Source organism: Tinamus guttatus, unplaced genomic scaffold (assembly GCF_059628265.1).
Source record: "Tinamus guttatus ecotype Peru unplaced genomic scaffold, ASM5962826v1 Tinamus_guttatus_pri_ptg000134l, whole genome shotgun sequence".
NCBI classification, from domain to species: domain Eukaryota; kingdom Metazoa; phylum Chordata; class Aves; order Tinamiformes; family Tinamidae; genus Tinamus; species Tinamus guttatus.
Genome location: NW_028288668.1, coordinates 873,017 through 892,182, shown reverse-complemented (window position 1 = coordinate 892,182; position 19,166 = coordinate 873,017). Strand labels below are relative to the sequence as shown.

Below are 19,166 nucleotides of genomic sequence, written 5' to 3'. Positions count from 1 at the left end.
TTCAAAGAAGTAGCAGCTCAGAATGAAATGGTATTTCCTCCACCTCCTTTGCCATAACAGTGTAATGGAGGATTAATTTTTTTGTTAAGTTCTATCACATCTTTCACAAAGTCATTATTTCCTATGAAGTCTCCAGCAATGATGTTAATACATTCCTTCTTTGGTCCTGGATACTGTTGCTTTACCCAGATTTTCAGGTATGGAAGATTCCGGAGTGTCATTTTCTTCAATGATCCAAATGGGTGTGCGAGAATATATGTTAAATTTTCGGTAAGATTAATCCCTGCTACAAAGAATCGTTCTGAAACAAAAATCAGAAAGTGACACGTTAAATATTTCTTTGGTAAAACTATTAGCTGCTTGGTATTGCACTGTCTGCAGATCTAGTTCCCCTGGGAATCGCTAAAACACTAAGATATTTCTGTATTCTGAGTCACTTCAGTAGACTGTCTTCCTTTGTTGCAGCTGTGTGTCATATTTGATAGTTATGAAAACACAACTCAAGCACTGAAGCACTGCAGTTTGAGCTGGATCTAAACGATTCATTGCAGACTATACAGTCCCTGTTAACCAGTCTTCCTATATAAAGCGTGTTTTCGTAACAGACACTTGCAGATGACCATCTCCCAGGAGCACCAGGTGCATCTACATCAGCATTTTTCTCTGGATCGCAGGAGTTTGCTTTTGAAGCAGTTTTCCCCTCCCTCGCCCCTCGTCAGAGCTCGGGCCTAATTCCTTCCCACTCAGAAAGCACAGGAGGCCCTTTCAGCACCCACTGGGGGTTTCAGTCTGCCGGGCAGGGCTGGACAGGGGGCAGCCCAGGGCGAGCTCTCCCCAAACCAACGCTCCGCACGTACCAGGCCGGCCGATCCGCTTCATGCGTTCCAGGTACCGGATAAGCTGCCACGTGACGGTTTTGTTCCCCCACCAGTACGGGATCGCAGGCCACAGTTCGCAGTGCTCCTTCACCAGGACCTCCTCTTCGTACGAGACTATCACCTGGTAGCCCCGCTGCCACAGGGTGCGCAGCGTCGGCACCACCTGAAAGCAACGGCACCCGCGCTGAGGTCAGCTGGCACCTGCGAGGCAGCTCTGCAGCCACCTTCCCAAAGCGGAAACGCTCACGTACGCAATTGTCCCAGGAGGCACGGGCTGCGCTCAAATAACGCTGTTAAACTCGCAGGCAGAGAGGCTCCCGGCTGGAGGACAAGCTGCTTAACGGCAGCCAGGCTCTGTGACAGCAACAGGAGCTTGCGAACCTCAGTGAAACACGGGCAACTCCTTTACTTAAACAGTTCAGCTAAGGTAAAGTACACATTTCATGTAACATACACATGCAGCTGTCCAACAGGAAAAACCATTTCCATATAGGCACTCATGCACATACCACCTGTGAATAAACCTGGAAGATACAAACAGGCATTCCCTGAAAGGAGCTAGGAGGAAAACAAATCTGTACATCCCTCCTACAGGAATATACATTTAGACAGCCACAGATAATTTTGGACAGCTCTTGTGTGATTCAGATGTGTCATTATAGCTAGGCATTCACAAAAACTGAACTGTTCAGTCCTATATAGTCTAAATATGTTGGGTTTTTGTTGCAATGCACTTTTTAATTAAAAGCGAAGTGGTACATGGAGATGTGTTAATTCAGATTTCTTTAAGGGAAAGGTGTCGCAAATCAATAATTGAATCAGAAACCTAAGAAAAACAGATGCTGTGATACTAGTCTGCAATTAAAATGTTTCAATATACAGTAAAATTTTCCATTCCTCATAAGTTACAGTCAGACAGGATTGTGGCCCTCTGAGTATATTATTTAGGAAAAAAAATCAATTAATAATAAACATTGTCTTTAAGAATTTTGGTGGTGAAAAGGAAATTTCTTGTGCAAAGGATAGGGTAGTTTTACTATGGTCCAATGAATTTATTAAATAAAAGCCAATGTTGCCAATTTTAAGGCAATTCTTAGAGCCAGGGATTTAATGAAACAGGAATTCCTCTGCTTCCATCCAAGAAAGAGCACATGCATCCAATTAGGTCAGAAAATGCTGCATGAATTAAGACACAAGCTACTCACGAGCTACAAAAACCCGCTGTTGACAGAGGCCTTTGCTTTACTACAGCTGTCAGCTTGGATCCTAAGGGCAAAACACGAGGTGAGAGGCTCCCTGCCAAAAAAGCTACCAGAAATGTGTATATGACCACAGATGCCTATTTTGCAAAGAAAACAGAAATGAAACTGTAGATGTTTGACAAGGGATTTTTAAACCCTAATAATCCAGATCAAAGGACTTGAACAGTCAAGGCAATTAAAATTTTAAACACAATGTAATATTGTCACACTGTGGCCTGTAGCAGTACTACATAGAGAGGGTTGCTTGCAGCAACACCTCGTAGGTGCTTTCACACAGCACTGAAGCTCTGGGCTTGAACTCCATCAGGGTATTTAAAAAGTAGCGAACAAGGACATGATATTTGAGGCAAAATACGTGGTATTTGTGGTAGGACAGGTGGTATAGCTGTGATTCTGAAAAGCACAACTGCTGCCTAATACTCAAAAGTCATCACTTAGCAATATGACAAGAGGTATTGCTCACGGCCGCCCTCCTGCCCCCTTCAAATGCACAGTGTTCAAGTTTGAGGGAAAAACTTGGCTTTTCTGCAGTGTCCTTCCTCCCTCCCTCCCTCCCTCCCTCCGGGCACCACTTAGAATCAGGCTCTTTTCTACGGTCAGGTCGTGTCAAACTATTTGTTATCATCATCTCTGTTGAACAAACTCGCAGCAACAGCTAAGCCCTCTAACACTTAGTAACTTTTAGAGCTCACTCTGTGTCTAAATGCAAATTTAAATCAGAATCCTCCAATTTTGCTGAGAATTGTTCTATTTTAACTCCGCTGTACAAAACGCTTTGAAATGGTAATGCTCAGCCCCTTACTGACACACTAGCTTCAAAGGCTTAATTCGAATCACAAACAGGGTCATCATTACCCTGTACCCCTCGCGTCTCCAGAGAAAATTCTCAGTTCCTGTACATCTTTGAAATGTTAATTGTTTAACTGATAAAATCTCCCACATGTTGTACAGAGAGGAAGATTAAGTTCCTAGAATTACCAGATAAGTTTTGACTATTTATATTAAGACTCTGCGGCAGGTGTCAGCACATTAGGCTGGCTGGAAGCTCACCCCCAGTTCAAGCCCAGTAAAGAAAGTGGGTGCCACCAATGCAGCGGTTGTGTGACCACAGCACGTGTTCTCAGCCCATTCTCAAGTAGTGAACACAAAGCTGTGGCACAAACACCTTGGTACCAATTAGTACCTTGCTGGCAGCTATAGCTGAGAGATGCTGAACCAGAGAGCAGAGACTGACCCTCTCCTTTCTGTGCTGCCTCTCTGAGCACGCAGGTAGCCCACACGGACCCAGCAGTGTGCAGAACACGCTGCTACAGCTCACGGTGCACACTGAGTCCAAAACTGAACAAAAAGGGCAACGAGCCAGGACATAGAGCTCCTGACAGATAACAAGTCCAAAACCTGGCAGCAATACGCCCTTGTGGAAAAGACCAAGTGCAAACTGAGCTCTATTAGTAAGGGCACACATAATAGGTCAAGAGAAATAATTCTTCGCTTCTCTTCTGCACATGAGATACCATCTCTCGAGTCCTGTGTCTTGCTTGGGCTTTCTCAACACAAAAAAAAAAAAAATCACTGACACACTGGAGTGAGCCCAGTAGCAGGCAGCCAGGGTGGCTGTGGGCTAGTGCACAACAGCTGAGGACAGGCTGGAAGAAATGGGTCTGTTCAGCCTGAAGACAACTATGGGCTGACCTCAGTATAAATGGGTGGGCATAGAGAAGATGATAAAACCAGATTCTCCTCAGAGATGCACAGCAAAAAGATGAAAGACAACAGATACAAGCTGGAGCAAGGGAAATTCTGGTTAGATATAAGAGAGGTCATTTCCCTGAGCGAGTGGTCAAACACTGCACCAGGCTGCCCAGAGAGGGTGTAGAACCTCCATCCTTGGATCTGTTCATGGCTGCTTTGCATGGTGGGGTTGGATCAAATGACTTCCAGCAATACTTCCAACCTAAGCTATTCTAAATAGCTAAACACCATTGCAGTTAACTCAATTACTGCTGTGAAAAGGTAGAATAGACATTGTTTTGAATCCTATCAATAGAACAAGGGAGTCAACCCCATCCAGGATCAAATTCTATTTCCACGGTCTGCACTTTACAACAAACTTCTTTTTTTTTGCAAAACTCGGAGAGAACAGTGGATGGCAGTTGTGTTCCCTGTACTACCAGTCAGTAGTTCCCTCCTCCAGACCAATATATGTGGGTTTGCTTCATCTCCTGCTTCAAGAGAGCAAGTGAAATCCCAGAATCATCTGGGGAAGGACACTAAGACCTTATGTCTAATTCAGTGAGTGTTACTTGCTGGAGGTGAAGATAGAAAATATATAAAGATTCTGAATCAGTTAAATGTCTCACCATAATGTATTATATCAACCTTAAAAAAAAAAGAGAGAGAGAGGAAAAAAGATCTCTCACTTACATTTCTTGGACACAGCTTACAATGAAAAACCTCTTTTATACGGGCAACAAGATGACAGTGAAGGCTCTTGGTTAATCCATCAAAATTTCTGCAGGCTAAGATAACAACTTCCTGAGGATGAGATTCCAACCACTTCAAGACTTCACACAGGATATCCTACAAAAGAGAATCATGGCAATTTAGAAAATATTCTGTAATATGCAAGTGAAAGGCAGTAAAACAAACTGAGCATTTACAATAGGTCGCAATCACAGTAATAAAAATCTGTGTAGGGTTTTGGAGAACAGCTGTCTGTTAGCCCACAATACGTTTTAGAAATACACGCTGGGAGAAGTTACTTTCTGCAGACTGGTGCCTGTTTGCTCTGGGCATGGATTCTTCCTCATATATTTAGTGGCTTTGCATTTTGGTAACATCCTTCAATCTCCTAGTTCGGAGGGGCAGGTTAGCAGTAGACTCAGCTTCCCAGTCTTTTCAGACTTTGCTAGTGGCAAACCCGGACTGTGGGAAGTCATCTGTGCTTGCTTAATCACGCAAGGGCCCATTTCCCCATTTGGTCCAGGCAATGAGATCTTCTTGTAGATGATGTCCAATTAGCAGTGCAGTTATAAGTTATAGGAACACGCCAACCAGCACAAAATCTTAAGACACCAAGGATTTAGACATATGATCATAAAACTGAAGCTTAGCCATTTATCCTGCAAGTCAAAAGCTGCATTGGCAGGCTTTTTCCTTTAAAAGAAAACGGTGCTGTGATTTTATTAGGCTTTTAGCACCTTTTTTTTAATAACCTCTCTCCTTGCTGGAGATACAAGATTGACCCAGGTAGCTTCCTGGGACAGTGCAAGACAAACCCCGGGAACATCAACCACTTGGCGGATGGTTGGTAGATGATCATGCTTGAGGATGATGCTGAAATGTTACTGGCAAGCACTGAAACTAACTTCCAGTTCAATAACCAACCCTGCAGATACCCTATTATTTAAAGTCCTCCCATTAGGAAAATAAATACCGTGCCTTGGGCCAGCATTCCTAAATGGTTCTCTTTTTAAGTAAAAGCAGCACCATCACTTTTATAGCCTTTATTCCAAAAGTAAGGACAATACCTGAACCGTAACAGTTGTGTAAAGCATATGCACGAAGTACAAATTCATAGATGAGTCATTAGCCTTGTGGGCAATCCTCAAATCCAAATATCTAACTCCGGCCTCGAGTTGCTCTGTCACACTCAGCTCCTGAATGGTTAAACAAAAAATAAAGATCCTGACAGTTTGGAAGGGATCTGGTCCTTTATTTTAGGACCTGAAAGAAGAATGCAGAGTTAGTCCTGTGACGTTTTTTCTGTAGGTCCTTCAACTTTAAAATGACACCATATGGCACCAAGTGGTAACTTTGAATTCTTGCGCTATCTGACAAGATGGATTCCAATTTCCTTGGGGAATATGCCCCAGATAAAGATTAGATTTAATTCAGGCATCTGCATTTGTTGTGTTCGGAAAGCTTAAGATCCATTAACTTGCACATGAGCACACAATCACTGTTCACAAGACTATTATTACGAACAGAAATTGCAGGATCAGCATATCTTAGAAATGCTCTATTTATTTTTCTAGATCAAAGGCTTTACAGCAGTTGTCTCTGTGGAGCTCACTGATTCTCAGCAAAAAGGAAAAACAAAAATGAAAAAAACAGTATTGGCTTTCATTCTTTTTTTAGGAAAAAATCTCTTAAAGTCCTGTAGAACAGAAGCCCTCTTCTATTTGAACTTTGCCTCAGACCGATCCTCTTTGCTTTGAGGGTTGAATGGAATGGAATGTACAGTGAGCTTCCATGGCAAAGAGTCCCAAATGATATATCTCTTTTATTTATAAACAAGGGTCTCTCTGCAAAAGAAAGCTGAACCAATTTAATATGTTTAAAAACTAATTTGTCTCAGTTCAGCCTGCTTGTATGGACAACCCTTTAAGGAAGGATGCATTGTACTGTTTTAAGTCAGCAAGGATCCAGCTACAACTAAATCGAGACAGGATGCTGAGCCTAAACGTCCACATTCTTAGCATTAGTACCAACACGGTGCTTAGATACCCTGCAGGATGCTCACCCTGCCTAACTTCAACCAAGCTAGCTTTCCATTCTTAGGATTTTAGGAATTCCACCTCCAGGCCCCGCTGCAGGGCCTGGGTGCAGCCCCATGCGTCCCAGAGCGCAGGGCCTACAGGGGATGAGGCCCGTGGCACCGCGGAGCTGCTCCCGGCCCGCAGGGACTGAGGCCCGCGGCACCGCGGAGCTGCTCCCGGCCCGCAGGGGCTGAGGCCCGCGGCGCCGCGGAGCTGCTCCCGGCCCGCAGGGGCTGAGGCCCGTGGCACCACGGAGCTGCTCCCGGCCCGCAGCGGCTGAGGCCCATGGCACCGCGGAGCTGCTCCCGGCCCGCAGGGGCTGAGGCCCGCGGCACCGCGGAGCTGCTCCCGGCCTGCCTGCGGGCCCTGTCCTCGCTCCTGCAGGCGGGAGCAGCCGCAGGAGCGACCCGTGCCCCAGGGCACCGCTGCACTGCGAGCGCCGGAGCGCTCTGCACGTACATTAGCCTTTGCAGCCAGGGCAGGGAGAAAGAAAGGGGCTGATGGAGAGAGCGAGGAAGGCTTCTCCCCACGACATTGAGACATCAGACTAATCACCTGCTCTGAATTGCCCTTTCGATACATTTCTTTCTTTCTGTTGACTTCATGGGGTAACTGGAGAGATCAGACTCCTTAATTAGTCACCTGAATTTAGATGCTAAATTAAACAGCGAGACTACTCAGGACCAGATATAAGAAAAGGCTTTAGGCAGTGCTGGATCTCGTGTCAGGCATCTAGGGCAAGAGTGAAAGCTAGAAATTTGCCTCAAGCATCTAACACCATAGCCTCTGTACAGAAAAGATTTGCACTTCTAGAATAACACACAGGACAGCCAGATCTGCATTTAGGCATGGCCTAGAAATTGGAACTCCAGAAATACGTGGGTCCTACCACAGGAGGGAGGATTCCTGGATCTGTGGTCTGGATAGCAATGGGTGGAGAGATCTCACAAACACAACTGAGCAACAAAGTGCTAAGGAGCAGAGGGATCCCAGTCCTGCCTTTCCCCAATCAGTGTTGGGCCATTTCCAGCTCAGCAAGCCGGGTTCAGAGTTGAAAAAGATTGTAAGGGTGTAAGGAGCTTGTTTGCCTCCATCAAGGTCACTTTATCAGCCAGCTACACACAAGTCAGCACGTGTCTAAATCTTTCATTAGTTTAAGGCACAAAGCAAAAGGCAGTTCAAGGGAAGAGACTACGATAAGAGCGCCATTCCGTATCAGTTGATTACTGCGTTTGATATGTCATGGTGTCTAAGGCACCAGGGCTGCTCAAATACAACACAAGAAGGCTAGATTTAATTATTGCTGTTTATCAACTATTCTGTTTTAATTCACTGATAATGAACTGTTTCTTCAATAGGTTTTTGGTAGCTCTTTGATGCCCTGAAAGTCTGCTCTTTAGAAAAATCTTCAAAAGCACCTGCTCTTTAGATATCTTCAAAAGCTCTAGTTCAAATTGTGATTCCCCAATTCTGTCTTTAACAATACACTTGTGAGGAACAGAAAGAGATAATTACTAACTTTAAATGTAGTAATTTTTTAAAAATGAATTAAGACTACTGTGGGGTTCCACAACATCACTCCCTTAATTTTTAAGGAAAAAAAAAAAAGATCTTAAACAGCAGTTTTGTCACTGGTGCTGACTGAGATGCATAATAAAGCAGGGAAATACAGCTGACTTCTTACACAGTAGTGATAGCAACAATGACAGATATGACAGATATTAACTTATGAACAAAGCTAATAAAAAGAGAAAAGCTCTTTTACCTCTAACCTCTTTTGAATACTGTAGTATTAAGTGTTATTTATAGCAATAATAAACATGACAGAACATGAGTTTCTAAGTACAAGAGACCAATTTCAAACATCTTCATCTATTTCCCCACAAAAGAAAACCTGGAACATATTGCCTTTTTTGTTTTTTAGCAGTGGTGCTTTACACCAAACACAGTATTTCTTAATAACACATGTTTCTAGGCAGCAGGGCATTCTTTCACCAGCTTTCAGGAGAACCTGGCTACTTCCATCACTGCAGTATAAATGCCAGACAATAGTTACCTGTGTCGTGGACCACTTCATAATAATAGGATGTATAATGCAGGGCATACATTTATTTAAAAGATTCACCAGCTTCGATTCATTGTCACTAACAGCAGAGGTTTTATCCAAACAGTAGGTCATAGTGTCATGACTCCCTGTAGATTGCAAAAATAAATGTGCAGTGAATGTCCCCCCTTAACAACTCAGTGCCTCGATACGCAGTCACATTGCTTGCATGCACCTGGCATGATACCTCATTACCAAAACATGCAAATATATTGCTTAACAGCATAACTATTTGTGGTGAAGAAGTAGACTCTTCTACAGAAATCACTCCCTTGACATTAACAGCTTCCTGTAAAATCTTGGTGAAAGAAGGGCCCTGAGGTTTGCTTCAACAAACTGAATTAAAACAGCCTCTTTCAACTAGTATCCTCCACTGAAACAACTACCTTGATGTGAAACCTCACTTTTACCAGGAACAAACAGCTGAAGATTGAACTTATCTAGAATTTGCTCAGATTCCAAAGTTGTTCGAATGCAGGATTTCATACTCCAAGCCCAGCATCTTTGCACAAGAGGATACACAGAACTAGGGGTAAAGGGTGAAATTCATCTTCTTACAACTTTGACTGGACCAACTCCATCTGACTTGGCACTTTGAGCATTTGTATTTTACATACCCAGAAAAAAATGCCCTCCTGGAACAAACGTCCAGATCCCCTACAGTGCCAAGGCAGAGCTTTCAAACAAAAACCTAGGATAAGTTTATATGTAATAGGTGACCAGTATCTAATTTTTGGTAGACTTCAGAATTATCTGACTCTTTCCAGCACAGAGAACTGAAGAATATTGCTTCATCACTTGTCCAAAACATATTCGGGGCAGATGAAGTATCAGAATCAAGTAGAACATAGCCTATGCAAACTTTTGACTTCAAAAGAAGCCTTAATAAATTTTATGTATTTCTTATATGTAAATAAAACTTATAAATATGTTATATTCAATTGAATTTCTGCCGCAGATCACAATTTCTTCAGGACAGGCAGCTGGTGATTTTGCTGGCAGTTTTTTCCATTTCCTGAGATTTTGTAAAGCATCAGTAAGAAAAGTTAATATGCATGAGAATTTACATATTGTTTGTTTTTTAAGCTTTCTGACAAACAAGTTGTTCACTGTTGGTGGAAACTGCCTTGCTGAAAGGTGAGTCTTACTGATGCCAATAACAATACTTCCAGTGGCCATCAAAGGAAAAGAGCAAGACAGTATTTGAAAAAGAAAACTATTTGAAGTAGTCAATAATAGTTTAATGGCTTAATCTGTTTTTTTTTTGGGGGGGTGGGGGGGAGGGTTCCTTTTTTTAAACTTTGATTTCTATCTAATTTGCTGCTTAAAAGCCAAACAGAGATTGTTTCCTATCAAAGACGGAATTCAAACAAAGAAGTTTGTTTTAGAAGTTGAGAGAGTCAAATCATTAAATACCAATGGACCAAATCCAACTCTGAGAGAAGTTAATAGGATTCCATCAATGGGTGTTGCATCTACTGATGCCAATCAGCCTACGGATAGTAACCTTTAATTTAGGAATCTGTTCTGTGATGTCAGTGAGTTGCAGTAATAAACGCAAGATGGGTATATCCACAACACCACACAATACAACACAAACAGAAAGACCTAGCACCAAAATAGGCAGCTTCAGAAAACAGTATTGCTTTGGCAGCACGGGGCCAAGCCCGGTGCAATCCAGTGTCAATGACAGGGATTTGCCTCTGTCTTTCTCAACTTTCTTGCAAGCCCTGGTGTCTCTGCTGTTCTGAGATACAGAACCTGGCATCCCCCTGCGGGACCCACTCTGGGATGTGATGCCTTTCTCACCCCCTGAGGACAAGGAGGGCAGGCTTGGCTTCTTCAGGAATGTGAGTAATCTCCATTTCCGAGTGGGGCTTCCCAACATTGCTCCCTCCAAAAACCTGCTGGAGCTGTGCAGACCCGGCTGGTCTTGATCTAGTTTGGTCTGACTCAGGCCAAACCAGTTTTATAGGTCAGCTGGAAAGGCAACAAATCTCCCAAGCTAAGTGGCCTGCAATGCTCTGTAAGAGTCCCCTGAATACTACAGAAAATTGGCTTGCCTTCAACTATGCTTTTCCTTCCTGCCTAGTCTCTAAATCCACAACCTGCTGTGGATTTAACAAGGCTAATTCGGAAAATACCCCAAGAACCAGACCAACACACAAGTTGCAAATTAAGCAGCTATCCCATCTCAAAACAAGCACATATTCAACACAAATGTGCATGAGAAAAAGCTTGTTGTTATGAAGAGAGGCAGGAAATCAGCCAAAGGAACTCATCGGCAGGCTTTCAGATTCTACAGCATCCAGGAAAACTTGTGAAAGCTAGTCTAAAAGCTCTTTAGAAATAAGATGGTTCCTTTTCTGACACAAAAACACTGAGCACATTATTGACTTTTAAAGTTTTTTGCAAGAGGAAGAAAAAAAAAAGAAAAAACTAGACCTTTATTTTTCTGTCACACTTAGAAATAGATATTTCTTTTCTGCTCTTGTTGGTTAAATACGAATTCTAGCTTCTCCTTATCGTATCTGTCCATGAGTACCCTTATAGAGGCTTTACTGCAAACTAATACTCATCTCCACTGAACTGAATAGTTGTGGATCAAGCCACCTTGTCCCCTTTTGCAATCTCATCAACTGAGAGAACCACTTGTTTTGATGTTCAACACCTATTAAATTTAAGCCTCTGACAAAATATCATAAAATAAGATTCTGGTTTTCAGTTTTAACTACCCTCCGTTACTCCAGAAAGAGCAGAAAAGCAGTCCATGGAGAGCACAGCTCTCAGATCCTCTCAGGAGATGCACTGATGACAAGACTTGATTTTCCCATAAATATGTCTTTGCTGAAGTTAACCTAGGATCTTGCCTGTAATTTCACAACCAGTCACGTACACAAACACCCATCTACATGCTGTGCTGCTTCCCACTCAAACTATCTCTCATCTAAAGGGGTAAGAGAAAATTTGGCCTAGACCTTTTATTAGGTAGTGATAACCCATCTTTGCTGTGGAGGTAAAGCAAATTAGACTTCTTCAGTGTCTTTCCACATGCTAGTGAAAACAGGTTCTCTTGTAATTTTTTCTCTTGTAATTTTTTCATACAGAATGAGAAACAAATTCAGTTCAAGGTAATAGAGAGAACGATATAATATAATAATATAACCAAAGAAAGGTTAATGGTGCTTAAGTCTGAGAGTAGCACCAATGAGGCCACCAGCTACTGTACAATTGTATTTATCAATGCTAGGATAAATGAAGTTTTCAGAGACAGTAATCACACACTAAAGTTAAAATTTACAAAAAAAATACATTAATTAAAAGCCCTTGCTTTTCTTTCATACCTTTCCAGTTTCTTTTAAACTCTATAAAGAAACAAATAAGAAAGTAACCATTTTAGCATGTATCCAATAGCAGTCACATAACAGAAAACCCACCAAGGCCCAGATAGACAAATGTTCAGATTACTAACATTGGTCTGACAAGATGATGCAAATGTCTTTTAAAATCTCCTTTTCCTTCCCTCAAAAAAAAAAAATTCCCCTCCACATCAAAACAACCATTACAGATCAGAAATATTTTCATACATACATATGTCACACAAACACTCCCCCAAACTCTTCTCCCACACTCTGACCCAAAAAATAAATACAGCCATCCTGAAATGGAACAAACAGGATGCTTCCATGCTTAAATGATGTGTTAATAGGACAGCAGAGAACAAAGTTAAACTTTACCTGGAAGAGCTAAGTTGTAGAGGGGAATATCCCAGAGATTTTCTGGTAATTGTGACATCCATTGACCATTTTCATGGCACAGGTGAATGGATGTTTGAAACGCACCTTCCATTAGTATTTATCTTGATTAAGACTTTATAATATGTTCTGGAGGAAAAAGAAGAAAAAGAAGTATTAAAACATTCCATATATTACAGTTGAATTTATACCTTTCTTCATGTACAGAACATACTTACATATGATATAAAAAAGGTGAACCCTTTGCTCAAGCTGTTACAGGAAAATGTAATCGAGCTGCTTCAGTAATGTAGCTGCTTCTCAGCTACAAAACACACTACTGTTGAAAGTACTTCCAACACGAGGCCAAAGTCACATTCCAGTTTTCAGCTTGAAAAAATGACTATTTGAAAGAAAAACACAGCCAAGACAACTATGTGCAGCTTGGGCGTTGTGGAGAAATCACTACCTACTTTGGCTATTGGGACATTGTACGGAGCAGTCTCCTTCCAGTGTGAAGTGGTGTCCATCCCCAGGTTCAGTAGGACTGATGGTGCAGCGTTCAGGGCCCCGGTTCACACTTGAACCATCAATTCCGCTGCTACATCAAAGCCTGATGGAAAGTCTTGAAAAATTTTACAGGATACAGAATTTTTGCAGGATCAAGAAGGAAAATGTCAGTTATATTACTCTCCTGAAGCAGTAACATTTTTTTGGTTTGAGAAAATCTCTTGATCTCTGTCCTCAACATCATTACTGAGTGCTGGCCCATGATGAAAGATACTTTAGTTTGATTCGATCTTCCTGAAAATTACTCTGGGATTGCTCCTTTTTCTCTCTAGGATTTACTGTAAAATTGGCAGCTTTGATTCAGAAGTCCAAGTAGGTGAAACCTGGCTGAGAAATCATGGTCTTCAGCATGGTCTGCTTGAACCATGATGGCTAATTTCACTTCATGTTCTCCTAAGCGACACAAAACATGAAGACAAACTGTCCTCAATGCTGTATTTTCTTTCTAGAATATTGTTGACGTGCCAGCACTGTTTTGGAGGGCGAGGATCTTCCACATTTTCAGTGATTTGAAGGGTTTCTCTGTTTTCTCTCAAGTGATACAACAATAACCTATAATAACATCAAACCTTCCTTTTTGTTCCCTTTTTACAAGCTGGCATAGGGAATGTTTCATTCTTGTTTGCTATGGAGACAGCTGTCGGTTGTTTAGTATGTGGACACCAAGCTTCCTGATATGAATACGTTGAAAATGAAATACACCAAACTTCCATAAATACGTTGCATCTCAACATATTCATTTCTAAGATTGCTTCTTTCCAAAATTTTCTTTGGGCTATTTTAGAAGTACTGTTGGTTATTTCTCGTTTGGAAATGGACCATACCATTTAGATGAACAATCTGTGGTTTTCTTAGATGCAATGTAATAGATTTTTGTGGCAATCATCCTGGATTATCTGAAAGGCAACTTTAGGAACTGCATTGCCAAGTTTTATGGGTGTATTACATGGAACAGATGCAATCTGTCTTTATATCTGCCAGTGCGTGTAGCATCATCCATCCAGCCCGCCCTGCTATGCCTCTGGTCTCTCTAAGCACAACCACCCCAGTTAAGACAAAAATGGGATCATGTAGCCTGAGGGAAATACCCAGCTACCTTGCTTACAGGCTAAGGATCATGTCCTGAAGGCAATGAGACCTGCCTGTACTAGGCAGACTGAAAAAAAAAAATTGACTTGCTTAAACCTCCAAAGAAAGAACCATTTACTGAGGGAATCCCCGTTTGGAAGATCTATGGCACAGCGATCCTGTGACACTAGTGGTGTGGTTACAGGTGTTGCAATGGCAACAGAGTGGGAGTCTGAGGTTTCAAAATGCACTGAAAATACTCTTTTTATCTAGGCTGCAATGACCACCCCACTTTCTTTGTGCATGTAATAACCCTAGCTGAGCCTCAAGGAAACCCTGCAGGACCAAAGAGGATTATCTGATTATTGCAAGAATTTGAAACTGAAACTACTTGATCGAAAAATCCTAACATGATGCTTCTATTTACCTGTCTTCAACATTACCTAGTGCATACTGCCTGATGGAGGAGTGAGTGCCTAGGGCAAAGCTAGAGAAACCAAAAGTCGCCTTTGACCAAGTGAATATAACCCTTTACGGAGGTCACTTGGAAGCTCCAGAGCAGAAACTATGATCTGATCATCCCAATGTACTTGTGCTTACTACCCTGTATGGAAGTGCCTACAACAAACTGGCACAACATATGCTACATGCAATGTTGTCCAAGGACATACAGGCTTCTGCCCTGCTGTCAGCTTGCAGGAGCACTCTCTAGACCACAGTGCCTATCTCCATCTTACTGAGACCACCACCAGGACAGGGACAACAAGTAATAGCAGAAACAGTGAGCCTGACATCCCTGCCAGCTCTCCCATCTTTACTAAGCCTTTACTAAGATGAGTAGCTACAAGTTCTAACATCCTCTGGAGATATTTCAACAAGTGCTGCTATGTCACAACATGTGGTGGCCAGAGCCCCACGGGGACATGGGGACATTCCTTCATGCTGCTTGTGCATGACACAGGCTGCATGGGTCCTGGGTGTAACCTGAGGGTTTCCTCCTGGTGAACCACAGCTAGCTCAGAGGTTATCCACGTGCATAGGTCCATTACACAGGCACGAAAGAAGCTTACACCACATCTTGCTCACTAAAGAAGAGATACGTGATGGGCCTAATGTAAACGCCAGTGGAAAAAAATGCCACAGATTTATTTAAATAAAGAAAGCAGATATTATTTGCTTATAAAGGATAAAGGTATTTACATGTAACTTCTCATGCTTACCCTTACTCTTCTTGGAAACACAGGTTCAAATCCCAGGTAGATCAGCTCGGCCTTCTCATAACTTTGCAATTCAACATGCCAGGTTTCTGTCTTTTGAAGACCTCTTGCTCTGACAAGAAAAGACTGACACTAGTCTTGTCTCCTTTATGTATATTTTGGACTCCTTCTGGCCTCACACCACGTTTCTCCCAGGACCTCTCCACTCTAACCTATGTACCGGGTAGTATCAGTGCAGAGATGGGCTGTAAATGTTTAAAACATTACTTAGGAGTTGCGGAAGGTCAGATAGTCTTTCTCCTCGCCCAGTTATAAAGCCATCAGGAAGCTTGAGAAGCATGTGAGAGTATTTACATAGGTGTTGTATGCTGATTAAAAGCTTAATTACAAGCACTGGGGTTTTTTTTGTTTGTTTTCTTTCATTTCTGCTCTCCTCTTGCGACTGACAGCTCCCTTTCCAAAGGCTTTGAGGCTACCTAATTCCCATTGCCCAGGAGCAGCCACATACATACCCCAGAGCAGGTATGCAGCCCCTCAGAGGGTGCCCCAGGAAGCCCTGCTGGCACAAGGCACCTTGCATAGGCAAAGGTCCAAGGCCATCTTTATGAAACACCACTTTGCGCTTCCTCCTTTCATCCAGCATTGGTTTTCTCCAGTAAACCAGTTCAAAGAGCCTAAATTAACAGTTACTACTTTTACTACAGAAAAAAAAATACTTGTTTTTAAGGGCATTTAAGTCCCTTACACTATTTCACCACCCAGTTAGGAAAGCCCCAGGATTGGCCCATGGGGATGACTCACTGCAGTGGGGAGGGAGCCCTTTTGGAAGCCACCAGCCACAAGATCAGCTTTGCCAGGTGGTAAAACAGCACTACCAGGACAAAACGCACACAAAGGAGGTTCTCGGCAGGTACAAGCTGCTGTCACTGTCCTGACTCTGTGGGACCAGGACGATTCATGTAGGCACCAGACCTTTACTAAGGAGCATCTTGCCAAGCCTGGGAGACACATCACAGAGCAGAAATTGCAAGAACATTCTGCAAGGCCAGACCTGACAAGACAGAAATGCAGGAGCTTCAGTTCTCCTTCTCTTCCCAGCCTCCTTGCCAGCTCTCTGGGACCAGGTAATGCACTGGAGGAGCAGTCAGGGCACACAGAGCTGTTGCTTATCAAGTTCTATGCAGAACTGACCCAATTAAAATTGGTCTCATCCCTCACGTACCACAAACCTCAGATCCTCTCCTCACAATTTCCTAACTGATTCACTATATTGCTTGATTTGCATTTCAAATTCAGCGTATCTTTTAGGGAAAACTAAAGGTTGCCTGGAGGGACAAAATTACGAGTATAGCTTAGCCCTTTTAATGAGTAAATTGCAAACTCTGCTAAGGAGGACTATGTCTTTATTCCCATCTTCCGGACTGGGAAACTAAAGGCCATTCCACCATATAGCACAGCTACTATGATTCGCTACCATCACTCCTAGAGTTAGTGACTGCTTTCTAACCCGGTTCCAGTGATCTAAGTGCAGACACTAAACAAGCCTTGGGGATGCTCCTGGGACACGAACAATAAACAAGCAGTAAAATAAACTCACAAATAAACTAAAGATCTTTGACACAGAGCTACATGCTCTAACCTCAAGAAGCCAATGACGTTGGGTGGGATCTCTCCCAGGTGAGGGCTACATCCAAAGTACACCTTGCGCATGCAGATCTCTTTCAGGCACTTCCAAGTACCTTAGACACTGGGTGAGAGCCAAATGTCACTCAGTTCCAGGAGGGAAACATGGTTAGGGACTGTCTGATGACATAATTAAAACATTTTCTGCAGCCTCATTAGCAATTAACTAATGTCACAGTAATTACAGGAAACATTTTTATGTGAATTAAGTGAACTGTCACAATGAAGAATAAGTTGCCAGTCTGCCCAAACACACAGGAAAAAGCACACACTAACTGTAAGCAGTTTCAGTATTGTAGAACCCAGCAAGCAGCTTGCATTTCTGAGTAGCAAAAGGACTGCGGCATTTCTGATCTACATTATAACCTGATATTTTGCTCTCAGGGAGGGAAGATTGTTCTCTCCCTTTTTTTCATCGTTCTACTTACTCCGACGAATGAGTTAACTTCCATTTCAGCTCTCCAGCTCTTCAGAGAGACTTCCTCCTCTCCAGATTTCCCCGGGTTCCTGCAAAAACACTGCACCCCACACGGCGAAGCAGGAAATAAATGCAAACAAGCACTGCACACTACCTGCCATTGGCCCAGCGCTGCAACGCCCAGCTCAGGTCAAGTAACTGCAAATTTTAGGAAGGTGAAGGAGGAGCGAGGGAAATAAGAACAACAGATGTAATCTGGGCTAATTATAGCCATATAAAGTGCACAGATGAGACACTTAGTGGCCTGAAGATGTATTGCTTCAGGAATAGTGCGCAGGCAGGGAAGAGAAAAAAGAAATGCCAGTGCAGCACAAAGTCATAGGGTGTTGACAGCATTGACTGCTTTAAAATCTGACTTTAAACTGACTTTAAAATCTATTAAAGAAGCCTGCTGAGAATTACCATAAATATTGTCAGTGCCTCAATTGCCAGCTTTGTCCAATAGAGCTTTCATTCTTCATTTTGCAGAGCTAATAGAGGATCCAGTACTTCTAAACAGTTCTTTGACTTGTACAGTCTCTCATTTGTGATGGAATTCACTCACATGAATGAAAAAGCTAGGAAACCTCATCAAAAAAGCTCCACGCAGAAAGGAGGCAAATAAGAAGCGAGTGAATGACATGTAAAGACAAATGTTCAAATCCCCAATTTTTGCAAGCAGAGTGTCTTGTCACCTTTCCTTCAAGTTCTGTGATGTGAGGGAATAGTCTCCCTGCTTAATCTGCCTGTTGCAAAAGCATATGGAAATACATAACACTCAAGAGTGCAGAATTGAAACAAAAAGGAATGAATGAACAAAAAGAGAAAATGGTCTTTTCTTTCCGTTCTCTGAGGGAGCATTCCTAAAGGGCCACCTGCACGGAAAGTAGGCATGTGTGGTGCACCACCACATCAGTGAGGACCAGCAAAATTCACCTCATTTTGCAGAACAAAAGTAACAACACTGTTCTTGTGCACGATCAAAACTGCTGTGGCAACAGCAACAGCAGGACTAGGTTCACAGCTAACTAGGATGCTCCCAACTGTCAGTTCCAGGACCATGAGGCCACCTAGACTTGAGAATTATGCCAGAATTCAGATTGCTGTTCATATATCATCTTTTTGCAGAACATCGTAAAATTTCCAGAGATACAGAACGGACATGCAGCACACTGGAAAGCTAGGCACAGAAAGGACAAAATAGTGCAAAGGGCACAGCAAAAGAAAAGGTAATAAAAAAAAGATGCTGCATAAAGTCTGGAAGGATGTGCATTGGCATGACAAAGAGTGGCTGAGAACTGTTACTGGAGAAATATGACTGTGCTCTTCATAGACTAAAATAGATGGGAAAATATTTCAAACAAGAAAGGGAAAAAGAAATCAGACAAAATCAACTTTAATTCTTAGTTTATTTAGAAAGTTAAGGCTATGGAGATGTGCCAAAATATTAGTTGTGCTGTTTTTAGATACTGATGAAATGAGTGCAGTATAACCAGACAAGTTCTGACTTTAATTCCAAAGCAAACCTGTATCAAACAGTTGGGACTACCTAGAAAAACATGTCTGCAGACAGGAAAATTAAAAAGCCATTTCCATCTTTGTTTGAGATGAACAACAGAAAACTCAGAAATAACCATAGAATTGAAATCCCA

General features: G+C 42.4%; 1 protein-coding gene across 1 annotated transcript; it reads right to left on the bottom strand.

The window, feature by feature from the left end:
- Positions 1-17,658, bottom strand: PLCXD1 (phosphatidylinositol specific phospholipase C X domain containing 1). The gene is given in 8 exon segments (XM_010216128.2): positions 1-55; positions 57-301; positions 858-1,041; positions 4,565-4,720; positions 5,671-5,799; positions 8,738-8,874; positions 12,523-12,669; positions 17,486-17,658. Coding segments are annotated over 7 exon segments (1,017 nt in total). The 5' UTR covers positions 12,635-12,669; positions 17,486-17,658; the 3' UTR covers position 1.
- Between the last annotated feature and the right edge of the window lie 1,508 nt (positions 17,659-19,166).